The 22952-nt window shown below is 43.5% G+C and overlaps 1 protein-coding gene across 4 annotated transcripts in view; it reads right to left on the bottom strand.

The window, feature by feature from the left end:
- The window catches only part of usp25 (ubiquitin specific peptidase 25), a 29977-nt gene extending 18552 nt beyond the window's left edge, over positions 1–11425 (bottom strand). Inside the window, exons 1-6 of one of the 4 annotated variants that reach the window (XM_062405869.1) lie at positions 11221–11425; positions 6328–6405; positions 6014–6158; positions 5655–5805; positions 4919–5081; positions 1003–1089 (exon numbers count right to left, since the gene is read on the bottom strand). In XM_062405869.1, coding sequence (XP_062261853.1) covers positions 1003–1089; positions 4919–5081; positions 5655–5805; positions 6014–6158; positions 6328–6405; positions 11221–11262 — 666 coding nt within the window. In that variant the 5' untranslated portion in view covers positions 11263–11425. The remainder of the gene's footprint in view (positions 1–1002; positions 1090–4918; positions 5082–5654; positions 5806–6013; positions 6159–6327; positions 6406–11220) is intronic. The other 3 variants (XM_062405870.1, XM_062405871.1, XM_062405872.1) reach the window with 3 other exon arrangements.
- Positions 11426–22952: the final 11527 nt, after the last annotated feature.

The raw sequence follows: 22952 nt of genomic DNA, 5'->3' as shown, positions 1-22952 counted from the left end.
TAAATTCTAGATTCTTGGGTTTAAGTATTGTCAAATACAGAGAATGGATCATATTCCGATGTTTAATTCATAAGCTGTGTGCATCACTGTGTGAAAGACTGGTGTCATTCTTCTATGTGTGAGCAGTGATTCCCCTTATACCGAGCTCCCTCCATGCTATGTTAGCTTTCTTTCTTATAAAATGTACGGTGTACTGAAAATCTGGCAACATGTTAAAAAAGAGACACGTGAAGCCCGTAGACCAAACTGTAACTGCTAACCGATTTTTTTTTACAAATACACATTTTCCAAAAGTCTTGCAGTGTCCCCATGGTGGCAGTGCTATTCAGAGCTAACAAGTTTTGGCAGTGTATGGTAACAGCACACTTATTTTTGTGCTAGTGTGTCATGGATGGGGATGTAAAGATTAGAATCTAAGCTCTGGTCGTCTCATTCTGATAAAGTAAAAGGTCAGTGATTAGGACTGAGGGAACTAAGATGATGAAGAGACGACTGCCCCAAACCACACTTCCCCATTTGAGGCTTAGACCACATTAGTGACGGGCTGCTAACCCTATGGTGAGCAACCCTGTAGAGAAAGTATGGATGAAAAAAAACATGCTGAGAGCTGCTCTGCCAATATACTGTAGCAGCGACTGTGATGAGACAAATTTGAACATCTCTGTGTCTGTGTGTTCATTTCTGTCCTGGTGGGGATATATCAAGAATTTCACAGCAGCTGGCCCTTCTTGTCCCTTATACGCAGTGAGATAAGTCAACTATCAGGAACAGACACTAAGCTCCTGTGACCTTAGGGCATGATCAAACAGCTGCTGGACGAAGGCTCACAGCTATAAGGGTCAAACCCTCATAGCCAAAGCATTGCTAGCTGTGATAGGATATAAAAGGGAAGCTATGATAAAACCAGCGTGAAGCTGCCCACAAATATACCTGAACTACAAAGCATTACGACTTAGTTGTGGACTGTTCATTGTCCTCTGTGAGGACTGGGGGGCGTCTTACCTTCTGGTTGCGAGGCAGGTCATGGACTCTGGCTGGTGGAGAGTAGTGGAGCACCAGCCTCTGGAACTCAAGCAGGTTGAACAAAGACTGCAAATTGAAATGAGAAAATATATTATTTTTTATTTTTACACATAACAAAAACTATATAAAATATTCCACTTTTTACACCAGTAACAACTTGGCTCACTATATAAACCCTTGTTCTGTGATGCTTATTTTCTGCTCAGTATGGGAAGGTAAACACACCTATTTGTATATCTTGTTATGAATACAGAAAGTTGTTTACTCGTGTTCTTGTAAGTGCAGCAGGGTCAGGTTCAAGCAGTGCCTTCCTCTCAATGCTGGGGGTTACATTACACACAGCAGCCAGAAACCATGTGATGGCATATCCAGTTTTCATCTGTGATAGTTCACCTAAGGTCATATTCGAACACTGATCCCACCGGTGGACAAGAAGCTTTATGACATAATTTCCAGTATTTTTTATCAAATAACATTTGATTGACTCTTATCCACAACTACTTAGATTAAATCCCTCATTATTGGAAGATGTGGAAATGCTCTTAAGAAAAACATTTAATTTGATTTAGAATGATTGAAGTGGATACGTCCACGAAGAACAGGATGGCTGACAACAAGGGAGAGACCTTGTGACGGCAAGGAAAGGAAGCTGATTGGAGGGAATAGACCTCACTGGGGCTGGCATGGGTTAGCTTCCTATGCTGGCAGGATCCGATAAGAACTGGTATTTGGAGACCCCCACTAATGGCTACGAAAGCCATTTAAAGGTAAAATACCCCCAGGGTCGGTAAGAGTGGGGGCAGAAGACGACTCACTAAAAAAGGACCGCACGGCTAATGACCTGGGAATAGAAATGACAAAAAGGAAGGCAATACAATAATACAAGCACAATACAAGAAGCTAACATGGCAAAATAATCTGATAGGAAGCTCCAGGTGTGTCCCTGTGGCTGGAGGAAATTACATCGGCAAAGGGCTTCAGATTACACCAAGAAAGATGAAGTGCTTGATAAAAAGAGAGCCGGGATCTTGCATTGCTCAGTACTTTCTAAGAAGCCAATCAAGTCACTCGAGAAAAGTCCAGCGACCAGACTAAACCAAAAGTTTGCAGGACATCAGCCGCCCCTGTATCTGAGGAAGTAAGCTCTAGCACAGAGGAAGATGCAGAAGATGGTATACAGCCCACTTAGGCAGGAAAACCAACAAGGTTGAAGAAACCTTTACAAACCAAACCAAAGGTTAACTGGCCTGGAGCTTCAGAAAAATCTAAATGGGAGGCCATCAATGCAGACCTAAGCAGTATCCTTGAAGAGATAAAAGGCAAAGTTGAGACGAAGCTTGAGAGGATGGGTAAAATCATTTATGACTAAGGAGCGAAACATTTTAGAGTGACACATAGAAAACTGATAACACCAACAACGGAAATCAAATCCAGAAGGCAGCTCGAAATAGAACGCTTGATACAAGAGAAGCAGTAGAAGAAAGCCTTAGAGAGCAGAAGGAGGGAATAAACACACTCCAGGAGAACATCAAAAGCCAACTGACAACATTGAGGTGAGCACAGAACAGCTCAGAAAATAAAAAACCGAGCAAGATCTTCTTTCTTTAAAAACCCCTTCAAGTTTATGAAATCTCTCTTAACCACAAAGAAGGTATGAAGCTGAGGACCTCAAGCAGGACTTAGACGAGTACTTGGAAAATACACTCTGATCCAAAGAGACATGATCCAATAGCAATTCTGACTCAAATTCCACCCATCGAGCAGCCAGAATCCAAAATGGATGTGAGCCCTCCAAAATGGAACGAAGTGCAGAACACAGTGAGCAGGCAAGAGTGTCATCAGCCCCAGGCCCATATAGGGTATATCAGAATGCTCCTGATGTTCTAGGTTTATTGTTGAAATTAATGAGAGTGGCATGGGTGAAGCAAAATATACCCAAAGCTTGGCACAGAGCTCGAGGAGTACTGATACCAAAAGAGGAGGAATCCTCAAACATCAGACAATTTCAGTGCCTGTAGTTTGGCCTATTGCAACAACTGATTTGGCCACTTACAGTATTCAGTGTTCCAGTCAAAAGAGTTGAGAACATGGAGAGAACAATCAGCTCCTATGTGAGAATGTGGTTAATTCCACGATGTCAGAGAAACATTGGCCTGTATGGACACCGCATCCTCGAGCTTAAGTCTTGTACAGAAGTTTAAATGGGAAAAAGGAGCACTCCAGCATGCTGACATTGTGGGCCACAATCAGCAGGAAAGAGGTGGTTTGGGCCTAGGTCAGAGTAGACCCCTGTGGAACAAGAAAACTCCTACAGAGTTCCAAAATAGGTAGTACCTGAAATCTGGAGTCAGACAGAGGCAACGAGATGTGCAAAGGCTGTCACTCACAGCGGCTTACGGTCACATATTGTCACTACCACCCTGAGACCAGACCTGATACTTTGGTCCAACACTGTGCGCGTCGTCTACTTCATAGAATTGACAGTACTCAGCGAGGATGCTGTTAATGAAGCGAATGAGACGAAAAGGCTGCGGTATGCAGACATGGCATTTGAGGCAGAGCAACGTGCCTGGAAAGCAATAATTTGCCGTGTGAGGGCTGGCTGCAGAGGTTTCATTGCAACATCCACCATCAGGTCGCTCAAGATCTGGGGATCCAAGGACAAGTCCTGCGCCAGACCATAAAAGAAACATCACACACTGCAGAATGCTGCGGCCAATGGCTCTTGGTCAGGATGAAAGATCCCAACTGAGCCCCAAGTTGCTTGGGACATTCACCCAGATCTGATTAACCTGCGGTGGGACTGCCTTAAGCCTGAAACATGCTTCTGCGTTTTCATGGACCTGTAAGCGCAAGAGCCCTTCCGGGTCCCTTACGTGCTTATGTATCCCTTCTTACGTGCTTACGGGCGTCGCCCCATTTTTCTAAAATTTACGGCAAAGCTCCGCAAGCTCACTCAGCCCGCAAGGCTGTGATTGGTCTGCTATACATCCCTTCTGGAGCTGCATTTCCGGTTTCATGCCCCATAATACAGGCAGAAACAACAGAAGATTTTAAAAAGAAGAATGGACAACTGTTCGGTTGGAATCATGAATACACTCTCTGCCATGGTTCACCGTGTGTTTGTAATGGAGAACACGACTGGTAGAAGGTAAATAAACAGTCAACAACGATTGCCACACCCACAAAGAAGGCGTCTCTGCGGTCGTCTTCGACAAAAAGCATTACTCCGTCTAGTGTTCTGGAGCGGAATTGCTTTGTAAGATGCGCAACGGTTGGGGAAGCATGAATGACAACGAGTCTTGCGCCACAGCGGCGTGAAAATACGCAGACGCAGACGCAGTCGCAGAAGCATGTTTCAGGCTTTAGAAGTGGTTGTTTTGTGGTTAAAAGATCGGAACACCTCATGACGCTAAGGTACACAACTGAAGATATGTCCCTAACCCCTGCTGGTGGTCACTAACACCTGATAACATCAATTGGTAGTAGGCATTAATTACTGTGGTAGAACATACAAGGGATACTCAGTGTTTAATTAAAAAAGGCATAGAGGTAATGATGTCTGATACACATGACTCTCATCGTACTGCCATACAAGCCAATAGCCAGTCGGATTTACCATTAGCCTCTTGTGTACCCTCAAGTTTCGGGCTGTATCATTGCTTACAAGGCCAAAACACTTGATGACACTAATGTGAACAACTGACATTCTGTCCTTAACATCCTCTGGTGGCTGCTAACACCTGCTAACATCCACTGGTAGTTGGTAACTTAAATTGTGAAGAAGTCCTTCAAATGTAAAAGGGATATTCACCATCTTGTCCTTAATTCTAAAATGTCAAACAATGCCTTGTATCATATCAGCATGTGTGTGTGTGTGTGTGTGTCTGCCCACCTGAATGACAGCACTGAACCAGCAGGTATTGCCAACATTTTTCAGCCCCACAGGGCAGTTGTCTATCCTCTTCCTGTCATGTGGGTTGGGTGAATCACTCCATACTTCTGTGTGGGTACGCTTCAGACTCGCCTTGTTCTCTGCTATGCTGGCCTCCAAAACTCTTAAAAGAGAGAGAGAGGGAGAGAGAGATAAAAGGCATCAAGATGCATATCTCGGCAGGATTTCTCGCTTTATTTACAAGTTAACTTTTTGCATGTTTCACAGCAGGTGTACCGTTTTTTTCATTTTTCATGTTTCTGAGCCCCTTGTCACTTCCAAAGATGAAATATGAACACAAGTCATTTAACTCCTTTTATCTCAAGCTTCATCTTGTGCCTAAAAACAATCTGTTACGGTGTTTCTCACCTGATTGAAGATTGTGTTCAAAAATGTTTTGCAAATATGTATCAAAACTTTGTATTACTGCTTGTTGTTTAACACATTTTACTTTTCTGTACGACAAATCATTGGACTATTAAGGAGGCATTATTCGATTTGAATTCAATATTACCCAACACAAGCGTAAGCAGGAGCTTTTTTCTTCTCACCTTGGACAAAGATGAAGACAATGTAGGTAGTGAGTGTGGACATTTGTCCATAGCTTGTACCTGTCTTTTTTAACACTTTGGCTTCACATTGAGTACAGAATTTCTTGGTGTATTTGTTGTTAAGTAATAAATGTTGTAGAGCGAACCTGCTGATGGCCTGCTCCTCGTCAGTGATGCCCGTCTCCCTAAATGCACGGCTGGACTCCTCCAGGCTGAGGGCGATAGCCCTCTGCAGGTCATCTTTATCATCCCCAGTCAGGTCAATGACATCTGCACCAGCACCAGCACCAGCACCAACAACACACACACAGACACACAGACACACACTCACTTGAAAGACACATTCAAAATGCCTTCCACATTTAGTTTTTTCTTTGTCTTACTGTCACTTAAACCAAAATACTGATATTTTGTACAGACAGAGACATATTCATTTCTTTTTCTTTTAATCATCCCTGTGAGGTCTCTAGAACATCTGGGCCAAGAGTTAAAGTGAGCTGCTCACTTGTGTCTGCCTGGCTGCCCACACTGATGTATCTGTCGCTGGCCACCTGGGATGTCTGGTAGTAGGTTGCCTCATCCTGCTGAGGGACCTTCGCATTCTTCTCCGTCAGAAAGGCTACAGCCTCAGCCAGGTCTCCATTGCTCACCTGCGGTAAAAATTGGTTCAGGAAAATATAAGTTGGGTGTGAACACAGGGAAATTAACAACCAGGGCTGACTAGAACTTGAAAATGACTTCAGTTTGAGTTTGCGTGTACACATTATTAGTAAGTGTCAATTGGGATATTAGAGGTTGTAATATGTTTTGATGATGTACCTGCAGAGCCTGCTGAAGTAACTGAACGTCCGTGGTTCCTGTGATCTCCCTCAACTGGTTTAGTAGAGTCTGCTGATGCTATGGAAGCACAAGAGAAGAGAAGGACACAAGCAGTTCAGAGTAGAGCATGATGGAAGAGCAGTAAGTAGTTTAGAACAGGCTGAGGTTCTTAAATGCAAAAAAAAGTACTATACGGTTAAATGTTAATTATTACTATAAAAACAGATTAATTATGAAAAGTGAATCACCTCTTTTTTAGATGATTACTAAATCATTCATGCAAAATCCCACAGGTTACAGTTTCTTTAATGTTAATGTCTTCAGAGTTTTTTAAAGAAGGCACATTAAAAAAAAAAAAAAAAAACATAAATAATAAAAGAATATTGCCAGGTTGATTAGGAGAGCATTTATTACCTATTAGTATAAATAGTTATGATAAAGTCCTATTCTGTAGAACCAACATTCAACTGCATCTGGCTCAACATTATACAGAGGTAAAGGCTGAGAGAGGAAAAGACTTAACATTGATACTTTACCCTCCAAATATACTGTTGATAAACTGTATCAACTGCACTAAAATAACTGTTTATCAAAAAATACAGAATACCAAGTCACAGAATTTGAAGTTGTGTTACATATCTAAATTCTTGAGGAACTGATATAGTATCTAATTAGAAGCTCTCTGTCAAATTGCACCTCTATTGATGAGTTCACCAATGTGAACCGGGTAATGTCAACCCCAGCTGGACTGCATGGCCTCACCACACAAACACAATCTGCGATGCACAGCTTGAATAAATGGGGGAGTGCACTTAGTGTCAGCGTCCAAGAAAGGAGTCTTTAGTTGGAGTGAGAGGACCACAAAGTGTACAGTAGGTTTCCCAGGTCCAGCAGAAAGGAGCGTCACACTAACAACACATGGGTTGGTTCAGGACTCGTTACTATTAATGCCGGTTCTTTTCATACACCAAAGACTGATTACACAACACACATCTATGGCTACGCTGGACTGCACCACAAACAATTTTAAACAAACTTAATGGGGTTGCTCGAGCAGCTACACAAAAGGCAATGAAAGCAACTAAGCCAGTCATGCCCAGGAGCCTAGCATGTGATAAAATAGCACCACCTGCAAACAAATAACGCAGGCTGTTTCATCCCCCACAAGTTTTGTGCACAGCTCTTAAGCAGTGTATGCATTTGCTCTATGAATGAGGAAGGAAAGGTGAATAAATCTGGACTGCACCTTAATAAAACATCAATATGCACTTCTCAAAGAAATGTGAAAAAGAGGAAGTAACAAACAACTCACTAATTGGTCAAAGTGTGACCTTGTACTGACACCACATTGCCACATGCATTTAACGTTAACAGTGGTAAATTGAATCCCAGTCATTACCTCCAACCACATTCTGCAGGGGTCCAGCACGTTATTTGCGGTCAGACTTGCAAAATAACAGTGTAGTGATTTGGAAATTACACTCTTTATTCAACCACTAAAATGCCACCTGTCTGGCCAAAGGGAGATAATGAGCAGTCTGGTGCACATCATTAATGATAACGATACGATGATGCAAAAAAAGGAGTCAGAAGACAAGAGCATAGTTGTGCAAGTGCCCAACCCAATGCATTACAGCAGAACCCTGGCTAAAAGTAAAGTGGCTTTCCTTTAAGTTGGGCAAAAATGTAATTTGGGTAGATATTATGCTCAGACAGAAGAATTTGAGCCATTTGCCTCACACACCCAGAACTAGATATTCTGCACTACTGTCATGGTTAAATTAAATCAAATTATACAGAGCAATCACCCTTAGACCCAGAAAGTTGTGCCTTGGAAATAAATGATGTGTCTACTTGGAACGTGGCACAATATCAAACAAATTAAAACTTAAAAAGTCATAAACTCTGCATTACAAATATTTAAGTACTTGAAGATGCCAGCTCAGAAAGACAACAATTAAAGTCTCACATAATTGAATAAAAAGAATGTGCTAATTACAAAATATGTATATAATGTTATGGTCATCACAGTAATAATCCATAAGGGCAACCACATATTGCATTTACAACTGAGCAGTGACAAGATCAGTCAAAGACATCAGCACAGCAGGACCCGTGTTGTAGTATCCTGATGTGAAGCACTCGATTGAACCAGGCTCAGCAGGGAAGCTCTTGTGCACCTGGTTTGGGACCCAACTCCAATCCTACCATCAAGTACACGACTTTCTGTGAGTTGACAACAAAGGTGCTTTTCACAAAGTCAGTGGAGAGAATGAAAAGAAAGTTCTCACCTGTCTTTGAGTAATAGCACATTAATAACACACCAAACAATTTGTCTGCAGTTTAATACCAGATTATATATAATCAGGGAGGGGCATGTCCTTAACAGCCAAAAAAAAACAAATTGAAATAAAAGCATATTTGAAATTGAATTTAAAAAAAGAACTATAGACTATGTAGTGAGAGGATCACCAGTCAACATGTTGATGGTCTGACTCCATGAGTAGTTACTACATTATTACCAGATTTCTCTGAGGTCTTGAGAAAGACCACAAACATTTCCAGCCTCAGCATTAATTTTGAACTCAAGTATACACCTGTAAACCTTCGAGTTTCACCACAACATCTAGCCTTACTAACCTGAGACTCAGTCTGTTAATAACTAGGAGGGAAACTGCAGAACATATTACTAAATGGCCTTATTTTTTAATTTCTGTTGTTCTTCAAAAAATGCTGAAGATATATTTATAACAGTACATTACCTCTGAAGATTAAAACCTTTCCTAAAAAGACTATAATTACAAAAGGTTTAGTTATGATGACTATTACTCATGTTTGCAGTGTGGGGATCGTACCAAACTCTGTTACTAGGGAAATCAAAGCATTAGATTATATTTCATGCACTTGCCACTTTTCAACCACTGGAGACAGGTAAACTTAAAGATGACAGTCGTTTTTCGTCAGAGACTGATGGATGTAGACTTGCTGTCCAGGGGGATGGCAGTGTCAGTTCAGTGTGAGACAAGTTACACCTGTGACGGATCCAGGCCAAGTCAACCACAAGAGCAGTCTCTCACTCACACACTTACAATTCTCCATGAGACATGTCTGGCACGGCTGTTTGTCACACTGGTCATCAACCATTAAGTGACAACTTGTGAATAACACCACCAGAGAATTCTCTGCATGGCACAGGGGACAACTTTGAGGCTGTACAGCAGTTAACAGTCAGGAGCCACTATTCCAGATTTTTACATTTGTGCATGCCAAAGGGCTGCAAACAAAAATAATGCAGGATTAGGATTCCTGAACATAACCTCATTCCACCGTCTACAGGTCATTACATGAAGCCCTGCACCACACCCTGCACTTGTGAGGCACTCTGAAGATGGAGCATAACACAATGCTGCATTGTCAAAAGAAATCCGACCTGAGCAGCTCTGCAGGCTGAATAATATGATGACCAGTTCCACCATCACCGCCAAATATCTAAAAGCACCACTTCTCTCGCCGATTAACATAATTGTGCTCCAGAAACTGAAAGATAACAGACAGATGGGTAAGAAAACTGATCAATTTATCCCCTGGTATTAAATGGTAAATAATAATGTAACAATAATTTTCATCATAAAATATATACAAACGTTAAGTTGTGTATAAACTTGAATTGCTCAAACATTTTGTAGACTTTTACAGCCCTAATTTACTGCCACTGTTGTTAATCAGGGTTAAATTTTGAAAAGGCCACACAGACTAATGGGGTTAGTGTAACACTGCTACTTAAGAGTTTGAGGTATTAATGAAACATTTATTTTGGCTACAGCCATCAAACTACAATCAGACCATATAATCATCTTCTGAATGATAATTTGTTGTTAAGTGAGATATGTTGTATCAAAATTTAACACAGTAAGCCTGGACTGCAGAGCGAAGGTACTGAATTGAATGTGCTGTAGATAAGCATGGCTGTGATTACACAATCTGCAAAAAATATCATTTATTTTCAAGACGACTGGGAGAATAAACATCTTATCCACGTTTTAACAACATCACTTAAGTGGTTACATAACGGACCAAAGAAGCGCAATGCTGAGCTTGGCGGTCGCTGAGCGAATCCCAGAAACAGGAGCCTCGGCCACGGAATCGACAGTTCATGTGCTTTCTAAACTGACTTATGGTCAGTGTAAGCTTGATCGTTGTGTTTTGTTGAACCGTCACACACTTGGCTCGCTATGAGGCCACCCAATCCGCACCCAGCGTCAGGACGCGGTGCCTCCGCCGCTGGCCACCCTTTGTAAACAAAGATATCAGATACAGTATGTGATGAGTGGCCGGGGAAACATGGGGACACACAAACACACGCGCTCCTTCCAACCGCACGTCACCGCCGGTGGCAGCTGACACGCCAACATTTCTTCAGTAAATAAAAGACTCGAGTTAAGAAGCTGACGACGTTAACGATAAATCTGTCACTGCCACTTGGCCTTTATTTCAGTTGACGACACCGTTAGCTCAGCATGCTAACGCTGGCAGGAGGTTACGTGACAATTCACGCCGACGTATGATTTAGCAAGTTAGTCGAACTACGCGACCGTTTAACCCAACTTTGTGTGGCATCGTTAGCTACTGTTGGCTACCAGCTAGCATAACATTGGACAGCGGTCTGCGCTGGAGAAGCTTTGGGCCTAGTTGCATCAAATTCACTTGCTGTTACAAACGGTTCCTAACCGCGGTCAATGTTTGTCCCGCAATCCTGACACAACAAGTCAAAGGAAACCGAACTAACCTCGGGGGCTTTGTATCTGTCTCTGCAGACACCGTGAGCCCAGAAACTATGTACAGATGCAGTTGGGCTAAAGTAGCTAGCTGCCAAGTTAGCCTGTGTGAGATTACCTTTTGAGAATGCTGCTGGAGGACATTCTGCTCCACGGTCATGGCCGGTTCAGAGGAGGGTTTAAAGTCTTTCAGCCCAGAGTAGCTAAACGAACTGAATAATTTGCACTGACGCGATATACAACACGATACTATGAGGTCCCCTCCTTCATCAGCGACATCACGGACGCCATGACGGACTGAGTACTGCAGCTTCTCTGCAGGCATGAAAACATTGCTCTTCCCAGGCTCGGATCAGGACTCGATTGCTCATGTCTGTCTCAACTGCATTTACGTCATGGATGAGAATTTTTTGCAAAAATCAAGGATAATACTAATACCTTTAATACTACTAATACTACTAATACTACTAAAACTACTAATACTACTACTACTAATAATAATAATAATAATAATTTTGATGGTGTTGATTATAATTATAATACACTGCCGCCCTCTCTTTATTTTATTTTCTATTGTTTATATCTATGCTTTAAATTATTTTTGACATAATGTATATATCTCTAGTGTGGAACGTGGTGAAACTGAACCCTTTCAGGACCCTGAAAAAAACCCAAAGCTTATGAAAAACCTAACTTGCTCTGCCAGAGTGTCTCTTTTGGGTCATTTTGCTGGTCCCAAGCCCGGATAAAGGAGGAAGGTTGGAGGTAGAGCTAGCAATTGCCGCCCCACTTAAAAGTGCGGCGCACATCATCCTGCGTCGCACATCATCGTACGGCGCACGTCATCGGGTGGTGCATCATCCTGCAGCGTGCATCATCGTCCCCTCGCACATCATCCTGCCGGCGCATCGTCCTGCGGCGCACATCATCGTGCTGCACACATCATCCTGCAGCGAACATCATCCTGCGGCGCACTTCATCCTGCAGCGCAGATCATTGTGCTGCACACATCATCCTGCAGCGAACATCATCCTGCGGCGCACTTCATCCTGCAGCGCATCGGAGCACATCGTCCTACTGCGTACATCATCCTGCGGAGCACATCATCCTGTGGTGCACATCTGCGCACATCCGTCCTGCAGCGCACATCATCACCGCACATCATCCTGCCGCGCACATCATCCTGCGGCACATCATCCTGCGGTGCATATCATCATCACCGCACATCATTGTGCTGAGCACATCATCCTGCAGCTCATCGGCGCACATCTTCCCGCCGGCAGGCGCACATCGTCCTATGGCGCACATCACCTTGCGGAGCATATCATCCTGGGGCGCACATCGGCGCACATCCGTCCTGCAGCGCACATCGTCCTGCTGCGCACATCATCACCGCACATCATCCTGCGGCACATCATCCTGCGGTGCAAAGCATCATCAAAGATCATCAAAGCACATCATCGTGCTGAGCACATCATCCTGCATCCTGCGGCACACATCCGTCCTACGGCGCACATCATCCTGCGGCACACATCATCCTGGGGGGTACATAGGCGCACATCGTTTTGGGGCGCACATCGTCCTGCGGCGCAGATCATTCTGCTGCACACATCATCACCGCACATGAATGTGTGGCACGCATCATTGTGTGGCAGACATCATCCTGCTGCGAACATCATCCTGCAGCGCACATCGGCGCACATCATCCTGCAGAGCATATCATCATCACTGCACTTCATCCTGCGGCGCACATCATCACTGCACATCATTTTGCCACGCACATCATCTTGCGGCAGACATCATCTTGGGCCGCATATCATCACCGCACATCATCGTGCTGCTCACATCATCCTGCGGGCATATCATCATCACCGCACATCATCGTGCTGCGCACATCATCCTGCATCCTGAGGGCACATCATCCTGCAGCGCACATCGTCCTGCTGCGCACATCTTCCTGCAGTGCACTTCATCCTGTGGCGCAAATCATCACCGCACATCATCCTGCAGCGCATATCATCCTGCGGCACATCATCCTGCGGTGCATATCATCATCACTGCACATCATCCTGCGGCGCACATCATCCTGCAGCACAAATCATCATCACCGCACATCATCGTTACACCGCACATCGTCTAGCAGCGCACATCATGTGGCGCACATCATCGTGGGGCGGACATCATCATCACCGCACATCATCCTGGCGCGCACATCTGCTCACATCATTTTGCGGTGCACATCGTCCTGCTGCGCACGTCATCACCGCACATCATCATGCAGCGCACATCATCCTGCGGCGCACATCATCCTGTGGCATCACCGCACATCATCCTGCAGGGCACATCATGTGGCGCACATCATCGTGGGGCGCACATCATCATCACCGCACATCATCGTGCACATCATCCTGGGGCGCACATCGGCTCACATCATTTTGCGGTGCACATAGTCCTGCTGCGCACATCATCACCGCACATCATCATGCAGCGCACATCATCCTGCGGCGCACATCATCCTGTGGCATCACTGCACATCATCCTGCAGGGCACATCATCCTGCAGGGCACATCATCATGCAGCGCACATCATCCTGGGGCTTGCATCGGCGCACATCTGTCCTGCAGTGCACATCATGTGGCGCACATCATCGTGGGGCGCACATCATCATCACCGCACATCATCGTGCACATCATCCTGGGGCGCACATCGGCTCACATCATTTTGCGGTGCACATCGTCCTGCGCACATCATCACCGCACATCATCATGCAGCGCACATCATCCTGCGGTGCACATCATCCTGTGGCATCACCGCACATCATCCTGCAGGGCACATCATCCTGCAGGGCACATCGTCCTGCTGCGCACATCATCATGCAGCGCACATCATCCTGCGGTGCACATCATCCTGTGGCATCACGCACATCATCCTGCATGGCACATCATCCTGGGGTGCGCATCGGCGCACATCCGTCCTGCAGCGCACATCATCACCGCACATCCCCCTGCTGCGCACAGCATCACCACACATCATCGTGCGGCGCACATCATATCATCATCACCGCACATCATCGTGCGGCGCACATCATCCTGCGGAGCACATCATCCTGGGGCGCACATCATCATCACCGCACATCAGCGCCATCGCGCATATCGTCTAGCAGCGCACATCATGTGGCGCACATCATCGTGGGGCGCACATCATCATCAGGGCATATCATTGTGCACATCATCCTGGGGCGCAAATCAGCTCACATCATTTTGCGGTACACATCCTCCTGCTGCGCACATCATCACCGCACATCATCATGCAGCGCACATTATCCTGCGGCGCACATCATCCTGTGGCATCACCGCACATCATCCTGCAGGGCACATCATCATGCAGCGCACTCGATCCTGGGGCGCACACTGGCATCATCACCGTACATCGTCCTGCTGCGCACATCATCACCTCACATCATCCTGCTGCGCATATCATCATCACCGCACATCATCATGCGGTGCATATCATCCTGCGGAGCACATCATCCTGGGGCGCACATCATCATCACCGCACATTATCGTCATCACCGCACATCATCTAGCAGCGCACATCATGTGCAAACATCATCATGGGGCGCACATCATCATCGCCGCACATCATCGTGCACATCATCCTGGGGCGCACATCGGCTCACATCATTTTGCGGTGCACATCATCCTGCTGCGCACATCATCACCGCACATCATCGTGCGGCGCACATCATCCTGCGGAGCACATCATCCTTGGGCGCACATCGGCGCACATCCTTCCTGCTATGCACATCGTCCTGCTGCGCACATCGTCCTGCTGCGCACATCGTCCTGCTGTGCACATCGTCCTGCTGCGCACATCATCCTGTGGCTTGATGTGCTTCATTCAATTTTTTTATAACACGATAAACAGTGTAAAAATATACATATAGTTTATATGGATAAGGAATTGAAGCAAAATAAGCTGATGTTCTGAAGAGGTTCCAGTGTGTTATCTTCTGAACGTTTTGTTGATCTTTAATGAATAAATGCAGGATGTGTGTTTGATTTCCTCAAATTTCACCAGTGAAACACTTCCGTGCTTTGTTATTGACCTTATAGATTATCTAATTTTCCCTCTGGCTATTCTCTTTAATTAATTGTTCTCACAATGTAATTTTACTGTAGTTAGTTGAAGGCTTCTACAGCCGTAGCATTTGCTCTTCATCTATAGAGAAATACACACCTGCTCCCCTCTCCTCTTTTTATTCAGTTCCTTTGATGCAAAAAATAACAAGGTCACAAATTGTAGAACTTCCCGATTGTTCTAAACAGACTTGCTGTTTGAACCTAATTGGATTTCATTGTGTGCAGATTCAGATGCAGATCATTTCCATAGCTACAACAACGTCCAACCTGATCTTTTAGGTAGATGTACATTTTTCTCAAGTACTGTACTAAAGTCTTATTTTGAGAGGATCCTTGTCCTTTGAGTATTTCCAACTTTATACTTTTTGTCATGCAACATTTCAGGAAAAACCCAGCCCCATTTTTCCTCAACAGCATTTATTTAGGTGCAGATTCTCTGTAGATCAAGCTTCATTTTACAATTAATTAAGTGTTTATTATTCAGTCCTTATTTTCTCGTCATTGTCGTGAGATAATTTCACAATGTTGTGTTGGATTAGTTCCCTGAATAATTTGGATGATATTGTTGTTACCTTCATCAGTCAGTAATCCTCTGTCAATTCTCAAAGGAATCTGTGAAAGGTTATTTAAAGTGTTGATTTCTGGACATTCCTGCAGCGCCAGTTTGTCTAAAAAGAACAAATTCAGACATCAAATTTCCCGGCCTGATTATTCAGACAGATGAAATAACACCAACATCCAAACACTGGGCATTCAGATCTGTCAGCTGTTATTAATTCAGTGCAAGATGGGAGAGAACAGTCCTCTCACACAGAACTGGGTCATCCTTTAGATGTTCAGGAATAGCATTGTTGTAATAGTTATAAGTGAAGCAGTCAGCGTGCTTTGTTAACATGAACTGTGTCATCTAAGTAGTGCATATAAATATTAATGGGAGCAGTCAGAACTTTGTGGTGTTATGTGGAAGGATTTTGCGAAAACAACAGGAATGTAAAAAAATGGTGTCATCAGTATACATTTTTCAGGTTTATTATAAGAGTAATTAACCTTGATTCTAGTTGGATATTTACATATATACACATTTATGTATTGGACATATCAATATATTTTTTGGCATGGTCCTTAATGATTCATTCAGTACAAATATAAGCTTCTTAGTGTGGCACTGATATTCAGCTTTTGCCCAGCAGAGGGCAACATCCTTCTATCCTCTCCAGCTTGCATAATGACACACAGGTACAGCAAGACTGTGGAAAATGAAATGACTCAATTTGGTAATCAAGTGACATTATAAGTCAAAAAGCCATTTTCCAATGTTCATCACTGCACCGCAATCAATATCCTATACTTCTATATGAGGCAGAATGAAATCGTGACTGACAGTAAAACATCTCCTGAGCAGACACATCTCACACACAGTTTGACCTCAAGGCAGGAGGTAGAGCTATCTGTCAGAGAATCTCAGAAGCTGCCAGGAAACTAATCAGAAAATAAGTTGATGAATCAATTGGCAAAGTCAAACAGTAGCCGCTGCAGTCGGAATAGATCCTTGGCTGACAAGCTGATAGCCAATATAAAGAGCTCAGGCTTGTTTGTTGAAGATCAAAACGTATCCTGAAAGTGAGCCTGAGGGCTGTATGATAATAGCTTCACTCACACCAGGATATTTAAAATCCCCCCTGCTCTCTGTCTGATTCCGTAATCCACCACACATAAAGTCTACTGTACGTCACAGCTGCATGTTGATAAAGATTTATAAAATCAATGCAAGTGAAATTCGTTAAAAAAAAGGATATTTATTCAAAGGATTGCTGTTACTAAGAAGGGTTGGTTAGGGTGGTTCACTCTCCGGCCGGGGTAGATAGTTCGATTCCAGTCAAATCCATTCGAGGTGCTGAAGTGTCCTTGGGCAAGATACTGAACACCAAAATACCCCTGCTGGTTCTGATGGCTTCGCCGGCAGAGTGTGTAAGCGATGTGTGTTAGAGAAAGTGCTGCACATGGATGCACTGTATGAACATGTGTGTGATTGGGTGAATGGTAAAACTGTACTGTGAAGTGCTTTGAGTGGTAATATGTTAATACAGACCATTTACAATTGATCAAAGGCCTAAAATGGCACCATCAGTATCCTGATATATAGATTGTACTGATAAACCTCATAGATTGTGGATGAATCTGCACTGGGGGACCTTTTAGGCCACATACTGCATATTGAGATTCCAATTTGAATTTCAAATTCATCTGCTGCACATGAGTAGATTTTGGTTTCCTTGATGAAATAGATATGCAGAGTATCTACTTGTCCTGTTCTCCTGCCTTATCTTTAACCTTTAGCCTGCCCACTGAATGTATTAGCACACGGTTTTACTTACTGTGTCATAGAAGCAGAAGAATAATTGTCTTTAATTAATGGTGTAATGTTGGTTCTAGTTTGGTTCACCACGTGCATTCTTTTCAGAATAGAAAGTACTGAGTTAAAAATGGTTGAGATTGTAATCGAAATGTATAGATCCTGAGCATCCTGTATGAATGTGAACAAACCATACCACACTTCCAACATGTGAGAAATAAGGGCGCAGACATTTCCCCCAGGAAAATTAGAATCCTGGGGGAAATGTCTGCGCCCTTATTTCTATCGTCTCAAACCATGGCTCCCAGTCAGATGCTAAAAGTCCCTTTACAAACCCACCAGGTTGAGTTGGCTCCATGCAGACTCTCTGTATACACATTATATTGCAAGAATGTTTTGGAAAAAAAATGTTGAAATGCATCAATGGTCATCCTCTCTGTGCTGCCCCCTTGAGTCTCTCTGTGCCCATGCCTCACAGTCCGTATTGTTACTGAGGGGTTTCAGGGACCGGCCGGGCTCCAAGGCTGCAGATGGATACTGTGGAGATATTATGAGTAAAGCATTCTTTTTATTATGAACTAAGGGATTGCAGCAATTAATTCCCTCTGGTTCTGGCAGACAACGTATCCTCCAATATCATCCCCACACTCTGTAACAGACCATTGTGCTGGTCACTATACTGTAGGAAATGGAGTGGAGATCCTTTTTTATGAGTGTAGTGCATTACATAATGGCTTTAAGTCCAAATGAGTTGGCACAATCCCTATGTAAGTCCAAGGATCTCTTCTCGAAGCAGGCAGCTTCCAGTTCCTCCACATACTGAAATTCATCATCGTGCACCTTTTATCTTAAGGCACAAGGTTTAGAATTTCATATTACATATAGTTTGACACAGTCTCTATTTTGAGGTTAGCGTGCACATCAGAAAAGTAATGAGGTCACACATGGTGTCTCACCGTTGCAAATTCAGAATTGGCTTTCCTGGAGGTAGTGGCCTGTCCATCAATATATCAGCCAAACGCCAGTCTCCAGTGAAGTTATTTTCAACACTGCTGAATTAAATTCTCCCAACAGGATATTTATCTGTCATAAAACATTAAGCCATGAATAATGATGTGTCATCTGAGAGCATTTTTCTCTCATACGAGAGCACGGGACCATCTATGAAGTCCTGGTCTTCATATAACACAAGATAAGCCTCGGTGTGTCTTGAGGCCCAGGGGAAATTACTGTGTCACGCAGAGATTTTAGTTGCTGATCCCCACATTTAATATAAAATACAAACGTCTGTCATAGATGCTCACGAAGACAATCTGAATCCATCTTACCTGAGCGGAATAAAAGCACAGTGAGAAACACAGTCAGTCAAAGAACACAAGATTCATGGTAGCAATAAAACACAGTTCACTTAATTATAAACAACACTGATTGTGTCCTTTCCCTTTGGTGTTTTTTTGTCAGAGTGCAATATGAGCATTGATTTTATGACAGAGTAAAGAATGGAATAGTTAAACCCTGTCATGGCTGGATGTAAGGCATCCTGACAAGATCTTTCTTTGTGACTTTTCAGCCATTTTGGCTTTTAATTTTTATAACGGTAGACATCCACCACCTTCACTTGTCAGCCCCCATTCATCAGCAATAACCTGCCTTTAGTATTTATTATGATATTTTATGCTTTTGAGGAGCCATGGCCAGAGGCTTAATGTTTCCGGGTTGTCTGTACATCTGTCCCCTTCCCATGAGCACGATATATATACGGGAAATCTTTCTTTGACACAAACATCCACATAAAGGTCGAAGGCCAATTTCACTGTGACCTCACAAAACCTGTTTTTGGCCATCATGCAAGAATTCAACCCTAATAGGATACAATGATGAGGTGATGACATTTGGTGATGACCAAATGTCAAAGATCAATGTGGCATCAAATTGTTCCTTCTGGTTGTTATACGATTCCATATCGCGACAGACAGAAAGTTTTTTACCATATTTAACATTCTGACAGATATTGAGTAGTATCGGAGTAGAGACATGAAGCGATGTTTCTTATTATAAATTATCCACTGGAATCTTACATGTCACAATAGCGATAGGTTTTATTTCCCCCAAAAATTCCCATTAATAAATTCCTTCAAAGTCTCTACATATGGTATATTATACTGGTCTGGATGCATGTTCAAGATACAATCAATAATCCCTCATAGCTCCTATGTTCAGTAAAATGGATTAGAAATTACACATCCTTCTCAGTATACAGCCATGCCATGAGCCGTGAGGCTCCTTGGTGCTTTAAACTAAAGGCAAACAAACACTTTGCAACATGCTCACAACATCACAGAGCTAACATACTGGTGCAGGTCTAATGTTTAACAGGTTTATTATCGTAGCTTACAACCATTACAACTGTTAATGTAAAAAACATATACGTTTATACTCCTCTTCGTTTCATTATCCGGATATGAAGCGGAAATATCCAGGATAGGAATGCTGCCATCTTGCGTAATTGGAGCCATGGTTGACAGTAGCGATCTCCGGATGGATTTAATCATGTTTTTATTGCACCAAACAACTCATTAAAACCATACTTAATGTGAAAATGAACAAGGGTCAGTGAAATATGATCTAGGGTACCTAAAATGACAGAGAACATCTTTGAGAAAAAAATATTTGATGTGTAAATGGACATTTACGTTTGGTCCTTGTCCCATCTGTTAACATGGAGGAGGATGTATGACCTGTACAGCAGTCAGCCACCAGGTGGCGATTGTGATGCTTTGGCTTGACTTTTGAGGAGCTGTTATGTCATCCATCTTTATTTACAGTCTATGGTAGCTACACTTGCCATTAATGGCAGTCCATCCAATAATGTCTTTTCTTCATCCTCCTCTAAATACTGTCAAACTTTCTGCTCTTGTTTTTGAAATGTATGTAAATACCTTCTGATGCCAAATGCATTTTTCTATTATTATCATCATTGTTATTTTCCCCGAGAGACTTCGCACTGAGCGGAACATCAGAGCAAAAGCTCACAGTTAAATTTGGCATGCTTCATCTTAAATGGCCCTTAACCCCCACAGCACAGGGTTCACATCCTGAGCTCGTCTTTGCCAGACCGGCTGACACTGAGCTGCCCTTTCTCATTCAATTGGGGATTCCGACAAATATTTACTTTAAAAGTTCACGACCCTGTAGATCAACCACGGTGTTGTTTCTGATGAAACCTCCAGCAAATGAGTGCCCTATACATTTCCTGAGGATGAGACTTTTCACATGAAAGAGTTAGAAATTAATGAGATGACAGTTGATTGTTGGCTCTCTCTAAGTTCAAACTGAGAAAGAGTTGAGGTCGGGTCAAGAGTGAAATGAATCACCTCTGAAAATAATGACCACAGAGGGGATTTGCTTCTTTCTACCAGACGTAGTGTATGAGTAGCAGCGTGTGAGGAGAGATCTGCAGAGGTAGAAGACACTGGCAGATCGAGTGGAGATTGACATTGCTCGTTCTCCCTAGCCAGTTTGTAAAACATTTACTCTTGTGCTTGTCGGACATGGCAAGTATCATCCATGTTCTTTCAATGTCAGCCAAGATCCCCAAGCTGACAGGCTGCTCTGTGGACTGCAGGGACTCTCACTCGTCATGAATATTACATCGGAACCGTTTACATGCTTGCACAGGTCTATCAGTAGGAGAGCTTTACAAAACAGCCATCGTTGACTTTAGAAAATATAATAAAACATTACTAAATTCTTGCACTTTCATCTTATGCATTACAACCAGCTCAATTTAAAAGAAAGTTGTCTTTCCACTTATTATTTACATTCTTGTGCTCCCCATCAAGCTTATTGCTTATTCATGACTAATTACCGCTTTATGTATGTAGACTAGGAGGCCACAGGAAGCAGCACGGGTTAAGAGGCTGTCAGGCGTGAGAGAAAAATAGAGGAATAAAGCCATGCTGCCACTTGTCATATTTATGAAAGTAAGAAGAATGGTCTGAGTGAAATGCCGGGGAGGGGAGGGTGGAGGAGGGTGCTGGTGTTGTGTTGTTGGTTAGTGTGTGTGTGTGTGTGTGTGTGTGTGTGTGTGTGTGTGTGAGAGGAGGGAGGGAGGTGGGGTGCCACAGCTGCAGGCCAACAGTTGATCCTGTCCCGGGAAACAGGATCAGCCAGGTCATGGTGAGGGGGGGGTGGAAGAGGTCATGACCCTGAGGTTAAGGAACAGACTTCACAAAGAGGTACATCTTCAAAAGCGAAGGGTCACTGGGGAACTGGTATAAGGTTGAGAAAATAAACCAGTTGACCTCCTTTCTCGGCGCAGGAGTTTCCCCAGGTGTTTACTTTAACCTCTTTTTTTTGTTGTCTGACTTGAGGCGCCGCTCTCTTGTATTTTACACTCATCCAGACACAGCAGCAGCATTAACCCCAGGCAAACTTCTTTGCCTGATTTTAACTGTTGTCTTTTAGGCAGAGAATCTGTTTTTTCAGCATTTTATTCACACATTATTTATGACACTCCAAATGGGGTCACGTGTACCATAAAATGCTAATTCCATTGTGTGTGGGTGTGTTTGTGTGTTCACGTAACATATGAGGTCATGCCATGTGCTCGAAGTTCAAACACTTGTATGAGGAGAGGGTGATCGAACATCTGTGAGAATATTTATCACACCAATCACCATGACAACTAGTGACAAGTGTTAGCTCAGTGTGGTCTCCATGTGAGTAAACAAGGCACCTCGCAAGAAAGTCACTCATTAACACTCAAATCGGAGTGTGAGAGGAGCTGGTGTTTTAAACAGTCGAATGCGTTCCCATGCTGATACACCCGTGACCGAGCATGTTAAGTGCTGTCATTAAGTTGTTTGTCAGAGAATAAGCATCTGTAACTCCAGGAAATCGCTTTTGGGCCTCATAACTATGAAATGTCTGTTGTGGGACTTCCGGGTCCTTGAGTCATTGGGGGCCTGGTGTGCGCCGCTCACATCCTTTTTGCCTCATGCTGAGGTCAGGAAATTAAAGAGAGAAGCCACAGACAAACAGCCGATTGTCAAGTTTTACACCTTGACCCCGCCTTTATGCTTGCCGCTGCTTCAGCAATCAGAGGAAATCAAGAGGTTACTGGCGGTTCAGCCTTGATAAGAATCTCGAAATGGAGAAGTTCACAGAGGGGAAAGGTTACAGGGAGTTGAAAGAGAGTGCAGTCAGTCATGGGGAGGATTAAACAAAAAGGGAAGTCAGGGCTGAGGAACTGCGCTGCGATTTCAAAAGCACACTGCAGACAAAAAGCTGTCTGTTCCCTCACTGGACTTCATATTCAGACCCAGTGCCAGGGAAGTTTAGCTTGAACTCATC

The sequence above is a fragment of the Platichthys flesus genome, chromosome 15 (genome assembly GCF_949316205.1).
Source record: "Platichthys flesus chromosome 15, fPlaFle2.1, whole genome shotgun sequence".
NCBI classification, from domain to species: domain Eukaryota; kingdom Metazoa; phylum Chordata; class Actinopteri; order Pleuronectiformes; family Pleuronectidae; genus Platichthys; species Platichthys flesus.
The sequence above is the reverse complement of the archived record's forward strand: the minus strand, read 5'-3'. Positions and strand labels throughout refer to the sequence as shown.